The following is a 15,127-nucleotide window of genomic DNA, read 5'->3' as shown; positions in this document are numbered from 1 at the left end:
AAATTATCAGCATTTTGTGCGGTTGGCATCACTCATTACAGTAGCTAACCGAGTCTCAGTTTTTATCATTTTTTTTTGTTGCTTCAAAGTCTCAGTTGTTATCATTGATTCATTATCCAATGTAGTTCAAAAAGCACACGTATGTATTGAGTCTATTGACCCTTAAACCAACCCTCTTGTCCTGCTTTCACGCCCTATGAATTCTCGCTGTAAAAGTTTTTTTTTCCTTCTCCTCAAATCTCTCAATCCAGTGCCTCGCCAACTCATGTTCAATTTAATAAAAACCATTCGGCATAACGCAAACCAATTAACACCAAGGAACAAATATAAGGAGAGAGAGAGAGAGAGAGAGAGAGAGTGCAAATATGGATGCTACACAAAGGAGGCTAAGCATTCTAATGCTACCATGGTTGGCTCATGGTCACATATCACCCTTCTTAGAGCTATCAAAGAAGCTCACTGAGAGAAGCTTTCACATATATTTTTGTTCCACACCTATCAACCTCGATTCCATCAAGCCAAAACTTTCTGAAAAGTACTCTCATTCAATACAACTTGTGGAACTCAATCTTCCATCATTGCCTGAGCTTCCTCCTCAGTATCACACAACCAAAGGCCTCCCACCCCACCTCAATAGCACCCTCAAAATGGCCTTTGACATGGCCAGTCCTAGCTTCTCCAACATGCTCAAGACCTTAAAGCCAGATTTGGTTATATATGATTTTCTTCAGCCTTGGGCACCGTCAATAGCTTACACGCATAATATCCCAGCTGTTAACTTTATAACTACTGGAGCTGCCGCGACTTGTTTTGTGCTTCATGCCATGAAAAACCCAGGTGAGGACTTTCCTTTTCCAGAACTTCATCTTCATAAATATATGAAAGTGAGGTTAACCAATTCGCTTGAAGGTTCATCCACTGTCCACCCTTACATTAATGGCAAAGAACGCATTCTTCAAAGCTTTGCACGATCTTCTAATATCGTTTTGATGAAGACTTTTAGAGAACTTGAGGGGAAATATATTGATCTCCTTTCTTCTCTAATTGAAAAGAAGGTTGTTCCAGTTGGTCCACTTGTTGAAGACCCTGTATGTGAAGATGAGAAATCCGAAACCATTGACTGGCTTGACAAGAAAAAAGGATCTTCAACTGTGTTTGTTTCGTTTGGTAGTGAGTATTTTCTGAGTAAGGAAGAAATGGAAGAGATAGCTCATGGGCTTGAACTTAGCAAGGTGGATTTCATATGGGTTGTTAGGTTCCCTGTGGGAGAGAAAATTAAGCTTGAAGAGGCGCTACCAGAGGGGTTTTTGGAAAGCGTAGGAGAGAGGAATTGTTGTTGAGAATTGGGCACCTCAAGCAAAGATTCTGAGGCATTCAAGCATTGGGGGGTTTGTGAGTCATTGTGGATGGAGTTCTGTGATAGAAAGCATAAAGTTTGGTGTGCCAATCATTGCCATTCCCATGCAACTTGATCAGCCATTGAATGCTAGAGTGGTGGAGGAAGTGGGTGTAGCTATGGAGGTTAAGAGAGACAGAGATGGGAAGCTTGAAAGAGTAGAGGTTGCAACTGTGATTAGAGAGGTAGTGATGGGGAATATTGGAGAGAGCATAAGGAGGAGAGCAAGAGAAATGAGTGACAGTTTGAGAAAGAAAGGAAAGGAGGAGATAGAAGTGGTGGTTGATGAATTGGACCAGCTATGTGCAGCAAGAAGCTAGTTTCAATGGTTGCACCAATTCTCCTGATAGTAAATATATATATGTATATATATAGCCTTGTTTGGAATATGTATGGTATTCTTTGAGCACTGTCTTTAACTGAAAAAACTGGATTTTTCAGGTCTTATATGAAGATGGGATGAGTTGATTCACTGGGGCATTCAAGATTTCAATGGCAGTAGTTTTAAAGAAGTGCAAAATTGCCTAGGTTGCTTCAATCTACTGCATTCGGCTCCAACAAAATGCTCGGATTTTGTAATGGTGTTTCATCGGAAGAAGGTCATCTATTCCATTATAGATGACATTAGATTTAGAGCTAGCTCGTCATAGTAAATGTGAAAAAGAACTCAAATCCAAAACAGGGTACTTTGTAGTTGTTTGAGAATTCCTTTTATCTGGGTGTCAGTGTAGTTAATTGTAGTGTTGTCTTTTGCAATAAAAGATCTTGATCATACAGAGATGGGAATTATTCCGACCTCAAATAATCACTCGTAAATCTTTGCAGGAACCACAGCCAGCTCTAAGAGTAGGCCACTGCCGCAACTCCATAGCCCACGCTGCTTACTATTGAAAAAATCTTAAAATTGTGATCAAATAATTGGTTTCACAACAAGATTAGTTGTAACCACACTCATTGTTATTGTTGGTATGGGTGTTTCATACACAGGCTTTTTCCTTCGTGTCCCACATTGGTTAGAAGCGAACCATATGATGTTTTTATAATATTAAGTGCCCGTTTGGATTCAAATTATTGTGGCGTTTGCGTTTTTGTTCTGCGGTTTTCTCTTTTTTTTTTTTTTTTTTGGTTCAGCCCGCATTTGTTGATTTTTCAACGGTGAACGGTGCATCTGTGCACTGTTCACGGACCCACAAATTCCACTTTTCAGTAACTTTTTCATTAAAAATGGGTCCCACGGCACTATTCACATATTTAAAAATTATTTTATTACAGTATTTTCAGTTTCAGTTTTCAGTTTCAGCAAAAATAAACTCAATCCAAACGGACCTAAGTCGATAAGCGCAGTATTGGATATGAGCTTTCTATCACCCCTGCATGTTAAACCCAAATCCATTAAGTTTTGTTTTGTGCTATATTTTTTCCTTTAAATTTCTTCAGCCCATTGGGCATTAACTGTGTAGATTAATGCTAGAGATACAAATTATTTTACAAATTTTTTTACAAACTGTGTTGATGTGGTGAGTAATTATTGGTAAATGAAAAATTAATAATAATGGTGAGCTTAGATGAAAACGAATAAGAGGTTGACTACATTAACATTTTATAAAAATGTTGTAAAATAGTGCATTACTCTATTTTTTTTTCATTTTATTTTCTTCATCCCATTGGGCATTAAATTTGCACAGTAACCATTAAAAGTTTAATATTCAATTTAAACTTTTCTTTGTTTAATTATTTGTCACCTGTATCGCTTATGCAAGCACTTACGCAAAGTATTTTTTTTTTTTTTTTTTTATCTGAGGTTTCACGAGCGACGTTTAAACTTTTTGACCTTTCCACACCCTTATTTTAGTTTAGTTTAGACCAGAGTTAACGTTTCTAACTTTTGTATTACCATTCTTGCCTACTTTTTAATTATTCTTCGTTTTTTTGATTCTTATTATCGAGTTAAAATATTAATCAATTTGTGATATAAACCAAGTTTAAAACACAAATCTTTGATTTAATTTCCAAAAATTTTAGCAATTGAGCTCACAGAAGCTCACTCAAATTTTACGTACCTATGCTTACGTCTCTTCTTACGCTAATAGTGTGTGTATATATATATATATATATATATATACACACAATATGTATCTGTCCCCAAAACAAAACAAAACCAAAAGCAATAGTCCCCAAAGAGCAGGAAATTGAGAATGGAAGCTACACACAATACTATTAGCGTCTTAATGCTCCCATGGTTAGCCCATGGCCATATATCACCCTTTCTAGAGCTAGCCAAGAAGCTCACAACTAGAAACATTCATATTTATTTTTGTACTACACCTATAAACCTTGGCCCGATCAAACAACAACTATCTAAAAAGTATTCGCTTTCAATAGAATTTGTGGAACTCCATCTTCCATCCTTACCTGAGCTTCCACCACACTACCACACAACCAATGGCTTGCCACCCCATCTCATGCCCACACTCAAAAAGGCCATGGACATGGCTAGCCCAAACATCACCACCATTTTAAAGCAACTAAAGCCTGATTTGGTTGTTTATGATTTTCTTCAGATATTGGCACCATCACTTGCTCAGTCACAAAATATTCCAGCCGTTGAGTTCATGGTCATGAGTGCTACAATGACATCTTTTTTTTTGCACCTTGCCAACAACCCTGGTGTTGAATATCCTTCTCCAGAAATTTATCTTCAGGATTATGAGGTTGGTAAGTTCGCAGATGATAGTGAAGATGGGGATCGAATGCTAGAATGCTTCCAACAATCTTCTGAAATCGTTTTGATCAAAACTTTTCGAGAAATTGAGGCGAAGCATATTGATTATCTCTCTGTTTTAGCGAAGAAGAAGATTGTACCGGTCGGTCCACTTGTTCAAGACCCCGTTGAAGAAGATGAGAAAAAGGAAATCATAGAGTGGCTTAATGACAAGGAACCATCATCAGCTGTGTTTGTTTCGTTTGGCAGCGAGTTTTTTTTGTCAAAGGAGGAAATGCAAGAGATAGCTTATGGGCTAGAGCTCAGCATGGTACCCTTCATATGGGTAGTGAGATTCCCTCGAGGTGAGAAAGTCAATCTTCAAATGGCACTTCCAAAAGGTTTTCTTGATAGGATTGGAGATAGGGGAATGGTTGTAGAGGGATGGGCACCACAAAAAACGATTTTAAAGCACTCTAGCATTGGTGGGTTTGTGAGTCATTGTGGATGGAGTTCTGTGATGGAGAGCATGACGTTTGGGGTTCCAATTATAGCCATGCCAATGCATCTTGATCAGCCAGTGAATGCTAGGCTGGTGGAGGCGTTAGGTGCAGGTGTAGAAGTGAAGAGAGACACGAAAGGGAGGCTTGAAAGAGAAGAGGTGGCAAAGGTGATTAGGAAGGTACTTTTGGAGAAAACTACAAAGAGGAAGGCAAAAGAATTGAAGGAGAACATCGAAAATAAGGGAGATGATGAGATTGATGGAGTGGTGCAGGAGCTGCTACGACTTTGCAGCAAATTAAAAGAAAAAGCAATGGTAGGAAATAGTAGCACACAAACAATTTTTCTGCGCAGTTAAATTTCCAGAACCTCGCACCATCCTTTGCTAGTTGTTCCTTAGGTTTGGTTTACTAGACTTTGCTCTTTTCTTTTTTTTTTTTTTTTTTTTTTTTTTTTTTTTTTTTTTTTTAAAGAGGAATTGATAATAGACTTTATTAATACAAAATAAATCATGTTATTAAATGGGGAAAAGAAAAAGAGACGTTCTTTTAATCAAATAATTACCTTCTCATTCCCTTTTGCAACACTAGCCAAACTAGATTAGCACGATTACATCGTAAAAAAATACTAAGAAAAAGAAATAAATCAAAACTATCACACAAAAATATAATGTCTTCAAAAATCCAAACTACTGCCAGAGAACAAATCCACTCTTCAAAGTTTTTGGATGCCCATAGAACTGGTAAGGTGCCAAACAACACCCTCTTGATTTACTAAGGCATCGGTGGGATATGGATATTTTTTTGTTTTTTTTGTTTTTTTTTTGGTTTTTGTTTTTGTTTTTTTTTGGAACTTGGGGACCTTCTTTTATGCCAAAACAACGAAATCTGTCACTGCTTGCGGAACCTGTATGCTTGTATGGTATTGTAACTCTAATATTGGTAGACAATTAATTGACCACTTACCATTTTTATTTCACTATCCAATTGATTTACACATTGTCTTTTTGACTTCTTTGAGTATCCACAATTGTCTATTTGAATATCTCTTCTATATTTTGCCATAAATATATATGTTCACTAATAGTAATAGGTCATAATGAGGAATTAAAATTATATTTTTTAAGAATAAGTGATTTAATTAATTATGGTATTGTATAACCGGCCCATGATTTGTCTATTCAAATCTTTCTTTTATATTTTGCAATAAATATATATTTCCACATAGTGATTTAATTATGGTATTAGACTTTCATCATACCATTAAATAACTTTTTATATATATATATATATATATAAACTATAAACAAATTGAAATTTGCCATAGAGCATTATTAGTCCATAATAATCACGGAAAATTATTAGGTACTCCCCGAATATTATAAATGCGTACTCTCCCTTCTCACATAAATGGTGGGTCCCACCATGAATTTAATTAGTAGGACCCACAATTTATGTGAGAGGAGGGAGTACATATTTATAATACTCTAGGAGTACACAATAATTTCCCCCATATCACCTTAGCTTTATTGAGTATTTTGCTACATGTCAATGTTTTGTGCTTAAGTAAAGGGAAACGTATGCCATTTTGGATATACACCACTGTAAGTTTTTTTTAAAAACATTCTCCCCTCTTCCCATGTGTATGTGTGTTAAAAATATTTAGTATTCTCAAAAAAAAAAAAAAAAAAAAGAGTAAAGGGAAATGTGCCATTGTACCGTGCATCTACACATGGAAAGGAAGAAGAGAGTTTATAAGTGGCTAGGTTTTATCTACACAAGAAGAGGAAAAAGAGAGTTTGTGGGTACAAATAGGCTTTGATCTACACATGGATGGGGAGGGTCAGACCTTTCAGCGTTTGATCCACACATGGTGGGGAGGGTCAGACCTTTAAGCTTTGACATACACGTGTCTGGGGAGGGTCAAACCCTTTAGCCTTTGATGTACGCATGGGTGGGGAGTTTAGACTTGGGTCATAAGGTTTGGGCTTGGGCCTTTCGTAAATTTGGTCTATTTTTAAAAGGTAGTGATTTTTTTTAAAGAATTACATTTGGTCTAAATGTCAAGCTCAACCTATAGTGGATATAACAGTAAAAATAAGTTACTCTAATCTATTAGGTAATAGTTGTTGATGCCCACTTTTGACAAATGGGTTAATAGCAGAAAAAGCCCAACAATATGAAGAAGGTGAGAAGAGAAAATAGTAATATGCTCACAACATGATCTGGTCCACATGTTTTTATTTTATAAGTAAAAGATTATATAAATCAGATACACATGAAACTGTGATGAGTCTCACAAGTACACAGGAAATTGTGATACTGCATACATCCAAAACATTAGATATTTTTCCCACTACAAAGACCATCAATTGATCACATATATGGAGAAGTAAGAAATTGTGCATACAGGCTGGTTGTAGAAGTAAGAAATTCGGAGTTTTAGGTCTATCCCATCTCCACGTAATATAATTCCCCTGGACTCTTTTCCTTGTGTGTTTGAAATGTTTTTATATCTTTATATATAGAATATCTATGCTTTCCAAGGAAAAAAAAAAAACAATATTTTTTCCGTAGGACCTTTTAAGTATTCTCATAGAAATTGAACAAAATTATCAATTTAGGTCACACTACTTCATTTTTATTGGATGAGGATTACACTTATAGCAACCCCATCAACAGTTTTTCAGGTTTTGAAAAGAAACATGAATACATGGCTGAAGAAAACTTTGTGAGAGTTTTTACTTAAAATTCTTCATATCCCTTATCAATGGAATTCCTGATCTACAAAGATGTTGTCCTGAAAGAGGAATTTGAAAATTACTTATGCAAAATTTAATTCAATATACACAGTTTATCAATACCTTATCAATGGAATTAACTACTCTTTCAGTTTAATTTTTAATATAAAAATATAATTTATTATTTAAGTTGTACAAAAAAAATTAATTACAGTGAAAGTCATTCCTACCAACAACAAAAAATAAAAGAAAGTACACCATATTGTGCCAATAAGGCTATATATATTTTCTAATATCCAAGACTCTTGACTGACTATGAGCACTGACATCCTTCCTACCATATAAAGAGCATCTGAACTTGTCACCTACACCTTCCTAAAAGAAGTCTAGCTAAACTTCTCCAGCTTATTCACTGTTGAGACAATACATGTTGCCAACAACAGCTCACTCAAACTCAACAGGTCGTTCTTTGTCAAGCAATAAGACAATTGTGCACACTACGTGTTGTAAAAATATTCTACAAAGCATCAGAAGTTTATACCTAGCAGTGCAAGTTATCATTCCCTTCCTACGACATAAATATTCTAAATGACTATCACTGGTTGAAGACAATTCTACAGTAGTTTTGGTTATAATTCGAGTTAGTTGAAGTTTGTTATACTTACTGTTATATATTGTCACAACAGATTATATGGCTGCCAAGAATACTTAGGCTTCAATACATATACAGATACAAGAATAAACACTTATCAATTTACTAACGATTGGGGTTTTCAAATAAGATCGAATTAATTTTTTGCCTCCTCAATTTTTGGTGCATCCTTGCCCCTCACTCTGCATTCATTACTCCTCTTCTTCTCAGACTCATTCCTGCACTGCCACACACTTCTCTTTTTCATAAGTAATAGAATTTACTGAGAATAAAAGGATGAATCTATGTTCATGATGATGAATAAAGCACCTTATAAAAATACAATCAACTCAAAGAGAAAATCTAAGATTGCAACACACTTTAATTCCTTCACATTTGCCACATGAACAGTTAATGTTGGCAAGTTCAAAAGAGTGGCCTTATAAGAATAGCATGGCCTTTTTATATATATGCACAACAATAATCCACATACAAAACATAAAGATTGAAAATAAGAGAAGAAAGCATAAGAAGTTTATAACTTTGAGTTCCTTCACCATCAAAACAAGTTTCTGTACAATCCTTCAATTCTTAAGCTACATTGCCAACAACCCATTTGCCAGAGTTCTAACTATAGACATGCTAACTATAAACTGTAAAGAGAAGAACAAAAAACCTGTGCAAGACTAAAAGAGAAGAAAAAGAATTCTCATATACAAAAGATTTTACTCCATGCTTCATCGGATTGTGTCGGATCAGAAATTAATGAAGTAATTAATGCATCAAAATCAGCATCAGCAACAGAGTCTGATTTGGATTGACTGCATACTTCAACCAGGGGTGGTAGATCAGAAAATATTTGACTCAATGGTTCATCTGGGAATGTGGGATCAGTTATCCATGCAGCAAACTCTTCATCCGTAAAAGTATCAGCATCCAACCGTCTTTTTTTGTGTTCTTGGGCTTGGGCATCTTCTTGTCCATGTGACATCACACCAGTTGTATTGAAGGTCGAGGCCTCTTCAGCTACAGCGGCAGTAGAAGAAAAACATCCAACAAACGCTTCATCATCAGCACTAGGCATCATAGGCTCAGGCTCAGGCTCAAGTGAAATCACAGCAGCAGCATTTGTAGTAGAAGAAAAAGCTCTTTTGAGACCTCTTCCGTTGGCCTCCTCACAATCTGACCCTGACCCTTTGTTTAGTTTATAGATGACACACAGGACTGTGTTGATTCTTCCAAATTCCTGTTTTGCCAAGGAGAACTCGTGCATTATCCAATTAGTTTTATTGAGTTTGGCCGAATGAAGATCCTTGGCCTTAAAAGAGAGCATCCTGTCGATCCCAATAACATTGCCCTGAGAATCATAGATTCTTTTGGGCTTGCTTTTTTCAAGCCAGGTTCCGCAAGCGGCAGCCCTGCACACACGATTGCCGGTTGTTGTTTTGAGGTCGGTGAAGACGTAGAGCTTGCGGTGGAAAGTGTGTAAATGATAGTGGGTATGAGAATCATATATTTCCCATGGAGGAATTTTGTCATATACCTCACAATCATTCACAATAAAATCAAAATGTTGATTTAGGTGAGTTTGTTCAGCATCGTCGACCTTCTCCATTAAAATCTTCATCAACTCTTCATCTGTAGGATCATATCGAAACCCCACCATCTCCATTGTTTCAGGAAATCAAAGAATTTTCTTTCCCTTTTCTATAAACACGTAGGAAATCGTATGAAATTTTTGATGAATGTTTGATAGTCCCAAACTTTTTGATGAATGTTTGATGAATATAAGAAGTCTCAAACTCAGAGTTGAAAAAGTTAGAAACCTTTTTTCTGGAACAAATTAGAAGCTCTGAATATCTAAGGGGCGGTCTATTAGGGCAAGGCTATGGCTATGTGTAATATATATCGCAAGGCTAAGAAGGGGCGGTCTATTAGGGCGGTTATATATATATTATATATATAAAATTATTACTAATACCGTAAATATACCATAGTGTGGGCGGTTATATAAAACTCTTGCGGGTTATCATCAAAATCTGCTCTTTTAGCATATAATTATTACAAACCCCTAAAAAAAAAGCCCAAAATCAAGAGAACAATTAAGAAGAAATGGTTCGCTGCTTCAAAAATACTTCAGCCCATACAATACCAAAAAATAAAAAAAGTTCTGTGGGCTGTATAATCTTTCCATATTTTAAGCCCAATATAACTCCCCTCCATTCAAGCCCCAAAAGAGAATAGATTTTTTTTATTTATTTTTTATTTTTTATTTTTTAAGAAGGGAAAAGAGAATAGATGATAGTTGTTTTTTATTTTTATTTTTTTAAGATAAGTTCAACTTATTGTGTTTGCTTATGATAATAATTCTTTATCATTATATCAAGATATCAATAAGTTTTTGGTGTAAGCGGATACAACTCCCCTCCATTCAAGCCCCAAAAAGATAATGGATTTTTTTTTTTTTTTTTGAGAAAAGAAAAGAGAATAGATGATATTTGTTGTTGTTGTTGTTGTTGTTTTTTTTTTTTTTTTTTTTTTAAATATAAGTTCAACATATGATGTTTGCTCCTGATAATAACTCTTTATCATTAGATCAAGACACCAATCAGTTCCATAAAATAAAATAAAAAAAATCAATTAATTTTTGATATAAACAGAAATTAAACTCCATATTTTTTATTCAACCATCAACTAGTTCTTGTCCAAAAAAAACATCAGATAGTTAACCAAAAATAGACCGTAGTAGTTGATTACAAAGAGCTGGTTAATAAAAATCAATCACTGAGTTATTATATTCAGCGGAAAAAAAAGAAAAGAAAAAAAAAGAGATTATATCCCCATTTTGTCCTTATTTTTTTGATAAAGAAGTTAAGAAAGTATAATTGACGCCAACGTGGTATTTGATCTTTTGGTGAGTTGACGTCTTCTCTAGTAATGTAAGTAAAGTTGTATACCTCATAATATCAATGGTATTGGCTAGTTAGCACCATGAGACATTTTCCCCAAAAAAAAAATAATAATAAAAAGAGAAAAAGAAAAAGAAAAAGAAAAAGAAAGTAATGCGTCATGCATAATTTAATGGAATTAAAGCACCATTAACGCCAAAGTTTTTGACGTCTTCTTTAAGTTAGTTTAGGCTTTCCTAAATAATGCATAATTTATAACACAAATCACAAATGGTACGAGCTAGTCATCATTAAACATTTTTCAAGAAAGTAATAGATACGAAACTTGGAAAGCACCATTGACGCAATATTTTGGCTACGAAGTTGAGCTATGTCTTCTTCACTATTTTCTCAACAAAAAAACACAATGTTCTTCAGCAGGACCTTATTGAAAAATTAAATCCGAAAGATATAGGAGTAAGTCAATTAAAGAATTTATATATCAAAGGAGATTGAATTATCTTTTTGGTGAAAGTAATTAAAAAATATTAAGAGTTTTATTCCTGCGACACACTAAATCTTAGACTTTTAAATGGGACATGTTAAACTTCATAATTTCATATATATCCAAAAGAAGAAAAAAGAAATCTAGCTACGGTTTAAACTTTAGAATGTTTTATTTGTTTAAGTTTGGGGTTTAAACTTTGAAGTGCCTCATTTACAAATTTAAAAGTGTGAGCTTAATTAATAGGCCAAAATTGGCAAATGCCTCTTTCACACAAACTTTCCAGCATTTTGCCCTCTTTTTCAAACTAATTAAGGAAATGTCCCTGTTTTGAAACTCAATTTTCTAAAAATTGAGTTCCAAATGTAAAACTCAATTTTTGGAACATCCAGTTATAGCGGACATAGACTTAGAGAAATTTTTTTTTTTTTTTTGAAACTCGAGTTCCATGTGAAGTACGCAAGTTCATGGAACTCGAGTTCCATTTAAATTTTTTCAAGGAACTCGAGTTCCAGAAAAAAAAAAAAAAAATTTAAATTTTTGGGTTCGCTGTAACTCGATTGTCCAAAAATCGAGTTTTAAATTGAAACTCGATTTTTAGAAAATCAAGTTTCAAAACCAAGGGAGTCAATACCGTACCGGAGGCTGTACCGATTTAGCCAGCGGTATGATATATTTCGAATATCGATCAATACCAGTGTATCGTTTCGGGTTTACCGCTATTTTTTATATTTATTTATAAATAAATAAATAAATAAATAAATAAATATATATATATATATATTATAATAAATATAAAAGTTTACCATAAAACATTTCCTCAATTCGGAACTAATTATTCTTGGTTTTAGACTTTAGTATCAATTAAAAGAAAAAAAAAAAAAAAATATATATATATATATATATTTATATATATAAAATAGAAAGCTTAAAAGTTACCATTGCATATTAAGAAAACAAATAATATTAATAAGTTAATGCAAATAAGTTACCATTCTGCCCTAACAAAAATTCAAAAAAAAAAAAAAAAAAACTTTTTTCTGTATCGGCCGGTATTGCCCGAAATTGGCCGGTACGGCTGGTATTTTTTCCGATACAAAACAGGAGTATATGTACCGGTTTGCTTGTCGGTACGGTATATTCCGGCGGTACCGGCCAGTACGGTACGAAATTGACTCCCTTGTTCAAAACAAGGGCATTTTCCTAATTAGTTTGGAAAATGGGACAAAATGCTGGAAAGTTTGTGTGAAATGGGCATTTGCCAATTTTTCTCCTTAATTAATATGTCCCATTTCCTTTGATATGTGATTCGTGCAAAGATAGAGAGAGAATTCACCTTCCCTATGTAAAGGCTCAACAATTATGTTCAAGTGTGTAGAGGTACCTCTATTATGATGCATATATACTCCCTCAAATGTACATTCCCCTGACGATGAACAACTTGAATGACATGCCCAAACTATCCAATCTCTTGCTCATTTGTCGTGTTTTTAGCTTTACTTTTATTTAAGGATTTAATTGTTATTTTGAATACATTAGAACTTCGATCTTTATACTACATAAGTTGTCTATAATTTGCTTACTTTTTATTTTGAAAATTCTCAATTTCAATGAATGATCCAAAATTATGATATTATTGTTTGTCCAAGTGTCACATAATTATTTAAGTTCAAATACCATACTTTTGTTCAAGTCAATAGTTTTTCTTTCCCCCTCTGAAGTTATTTTTAGAAATCAATTTTTATGAGTTTTTCCTTTCTTTTTTGTCAACGTTTATGAGATTGACTCTTTTTTTTCCAACTTTTACTTTCAATGTTACTAATTTTTTTTGAATTTCAGTTAGCTCAATTGATAAATTTCTTATCGTCGAATAAGAGATTTGAAGTTTGATAAAAAAAAAAAATGTTACTGGTTTTATTTTAATTTTTTTTCTTGAAGGGTTTAATGTTTCTAATTTAAAAAATGAAAAAAAGATGCTATGTTTAGTAAACACATAAACACATGCCAACATGTAACATGCTCAAGAATTCACAATATGTTCAAAACCAGAAGATAGGCACATCGAATCCTATCGCCCATTTCAGGAAATTGCAAAAACAAGCACTTCTTTTATTAGACACTGATAAGCCCAGCGGAAACCAATTGAATAAGATTTACCTTTATAAAAGCTTCACTACATATTTATCCATATGGCCAATGTGTAAAGCTAGTAGAATCAATGGTATAGGCTAATCATTACTATGAAACATTTTCAAATAGTGTGTTAGATAGTAAATAAGAAAGCACAATTGACACGCCAAATTGACACACCAAGAGCATTGTAATTCCCTTAGTGGCCACTTTTTTGTATTTCCAATATAGACATTAAAATCTCTCATACCCTTAACTAAAAAAAAAAAACAAAAACAAAAAACACTGTAGACAACCAAGAGCCTTAAATGAAGAATAGATATTCTTCCCATCCACACTCCCAACAGCATCAACTTGAGCCTTAAATTAAACAATGTAAGTAAATTATAAAATTATATAGAATGGAATGAGAGAGAAAGAGAGTTAGGGATGACATCCAAAGCAATTACAGGTCTTGGGAGTGAAAGAGCAAAAGCCAAAAGGCCTGTTGGGAATGTTGCAATTGATGGCATAGCAACAAGGAGATGGCAAGCAAAGACCTTTGGCCCCACCACAGCAAGTGCATAGTGCACATATCTAGAAGCTCCCTAACCTCCTTCTGCTATCATTCATCACCATCATCATCTTCTTCATCCTTCCTGACTCCACCATTGGCACCATCATCTCAGTCTCAGACCCATTAATTTCCAAAATCAAGAAACAAACTTTTCAATTCAAAAATACCCACAAAAAATCATAACAAATTTCACAAGAAAACTCAAGGGATCTATGAAAAATCAAGCCTTGGGGTTTTTGAGTAAAAAAATAAAAAAGACATTAATTTGACAATATACTCACATGGGCTTCACTGTAGTTGACCACATTAGCTAAACACAGCAGCAATATGAGAGTGAGAGTGACCCCATAAGCAGACATTTATTGGTGTTTCCAATATAGACAACCAATGTTGAAATCCCCCTTACCCTTAACTATCCAAAAAAACAAAAAAAAGAAAAACAACAAACATTGACACCAAAGTCTTTGGCCTCTTCTTCAGTTCAGGTTTTTCTTAAACAATGCAAAGCTCATAAACCAATGGTATGGGTTAGTCACCACTAAATATTTTCCAAGAAAGTACTAGATACAAAATTGGGAAAACACCATTGATGCTAAAGTTGTTAGCCTCTCTTGAGTTTAGGCAAAACTAAAGGCGAAAGAATACATATAATTGGGTTAAGTCAATTAAACTATTTATTGACCAAGAGAAAATGGATCTTCTTCTTCCACCTTTTTATTTTATATTGGCAAAATAAAAAGAAGATACCATGATCGTGGGTGGAAAGACACCATTGATGTGAAGTCTTAGTCCAGCTCTCCTCAAATAACGCAAACTTTGGAAAAAAACACGAGATACGATCTGGGAAAGTGTTGGTTATAGTTGGAATCTGGGAATAGCTTTAAGGAACGCGCTTTGCAATATTAGAGCAAATGTAGGCGTTTTTATAACAGTATACAAGTTTTTTTTTTTTTTTTTTTTTTTTTTTTTTTGAGAAATAATTACAACATGTTGTTAATCCCGTAGCTCAAACATTTTCTCCCTTAAAACCCCAAGCACTTTGTGCATAGGGAGGTGTCAATTCAGCTACAAGGCCTTTG

At 34.2% G+C, this 15,127-nt stretch overlaps 4 protein-coding genes across 4 annotated transcripts; 2 read left to right on the top strand and 2 right to left on the bottom strand.

The window, feature by feature from the left end:
- Positions 1-306: 306 nt before the first annotated feature.
- LOC126722889 (UDP-glucosyltransferase 29-like) lies at positions 307-2,176 on the top strand. Its single transcript, XM_050426031.1, is given in 3 exon segments — positions 307-1,324; positions 1,326-1,745; positions 1,838-2,176. Coding segments are annotated over 2 exon segments (1,350 nt in total). The 5' UTR covers positions 307-365; the 3' UTR covers positions 1,717-1,745; positions 1,838-2,176.
- Positions 2,177-3,545: 1,369 nt separating this feature from the next.
- On the top strand, positions 3,546-5,022 carry LOC126722888 (beta-D-glucosyl crocetin beta-1,6-glucosyltransferase-like). The gene has a single exon (XM_050426030.1). It carries the CDS (start codon positions 3,592-3,594, stop codon positions 4,954-4,956), a length of 1,365 nt encoding a protein of 454 aa, XP_050281987.1. The 5' UTR covers positions 3,546-3,591; the 3' UTR covers positions 4,957-5,022.
- A 3,656-nt stretch (positions 5,023-8,678) lies between these two features.
- Positions 8,679-9,641, bottom strand: LOC126722136 (NAC domain-containing protein JA2L-like). Its single transcript, XM_050425289.1, has one exon. It carries the CDS (start codon positions 9,639-9,641, stop codon positions 8,679-8,681), a length of 963 nt encoding a protein of 320 aa, XP_050281246.1.
- Positions 9,642-13,745: 4,104 nt separating this feature from the next.
- Positions 13,746-14,916, bottom strand: LOC126724479 (uncharacterized). The gene is given in 1 exon segment (XM_050428998.1): positions 13,746-14,916. A coding segment is annotated over 1 exon segment (240 nt). The 5' UTR covers positions 14,156-14,916; the 3' UTR covers positions 13,746-13,915.
- Positions 14,917-15,127: the final 211 nt, after the last annotated feature.

The sequence above is a fragment of the Quercus robur genome, chromosome 4 (genome assembly GCF_932294415.1).
Source record: "Quercus robur chromosome 4, dhQueRobu3.1, whole genome shotgun sequence".
Lineage (NCBI taxonomy): Eukaryota > Viridiplantae > Streptophyta > Magnoliopsida > Fagales > Fagaceae > Quercus > Quercus robur.
The sequence above is the reverse complement of the archived record's forward strand: the minus strand, read 5'-3'. Positions and strand labels throughout refer to the sequence as shown.

Excerpts from the sequence above, each read along its gene's own strand:
- LOC126722888 (XM_050426030.1), top strand. The coding sequence starts at position 3,592 with ATGGAAGCTACACACAATACTATTAGCGTCTTAATGCTCCCATGGTTA.
- LOC126722136 (XM_050425289.1), bottom strand. The coding sequence starts at position 9,641 with ATGGAGATGGTGGGGTTTCGATATGATCCTACAGATGAAGAGTTGATG.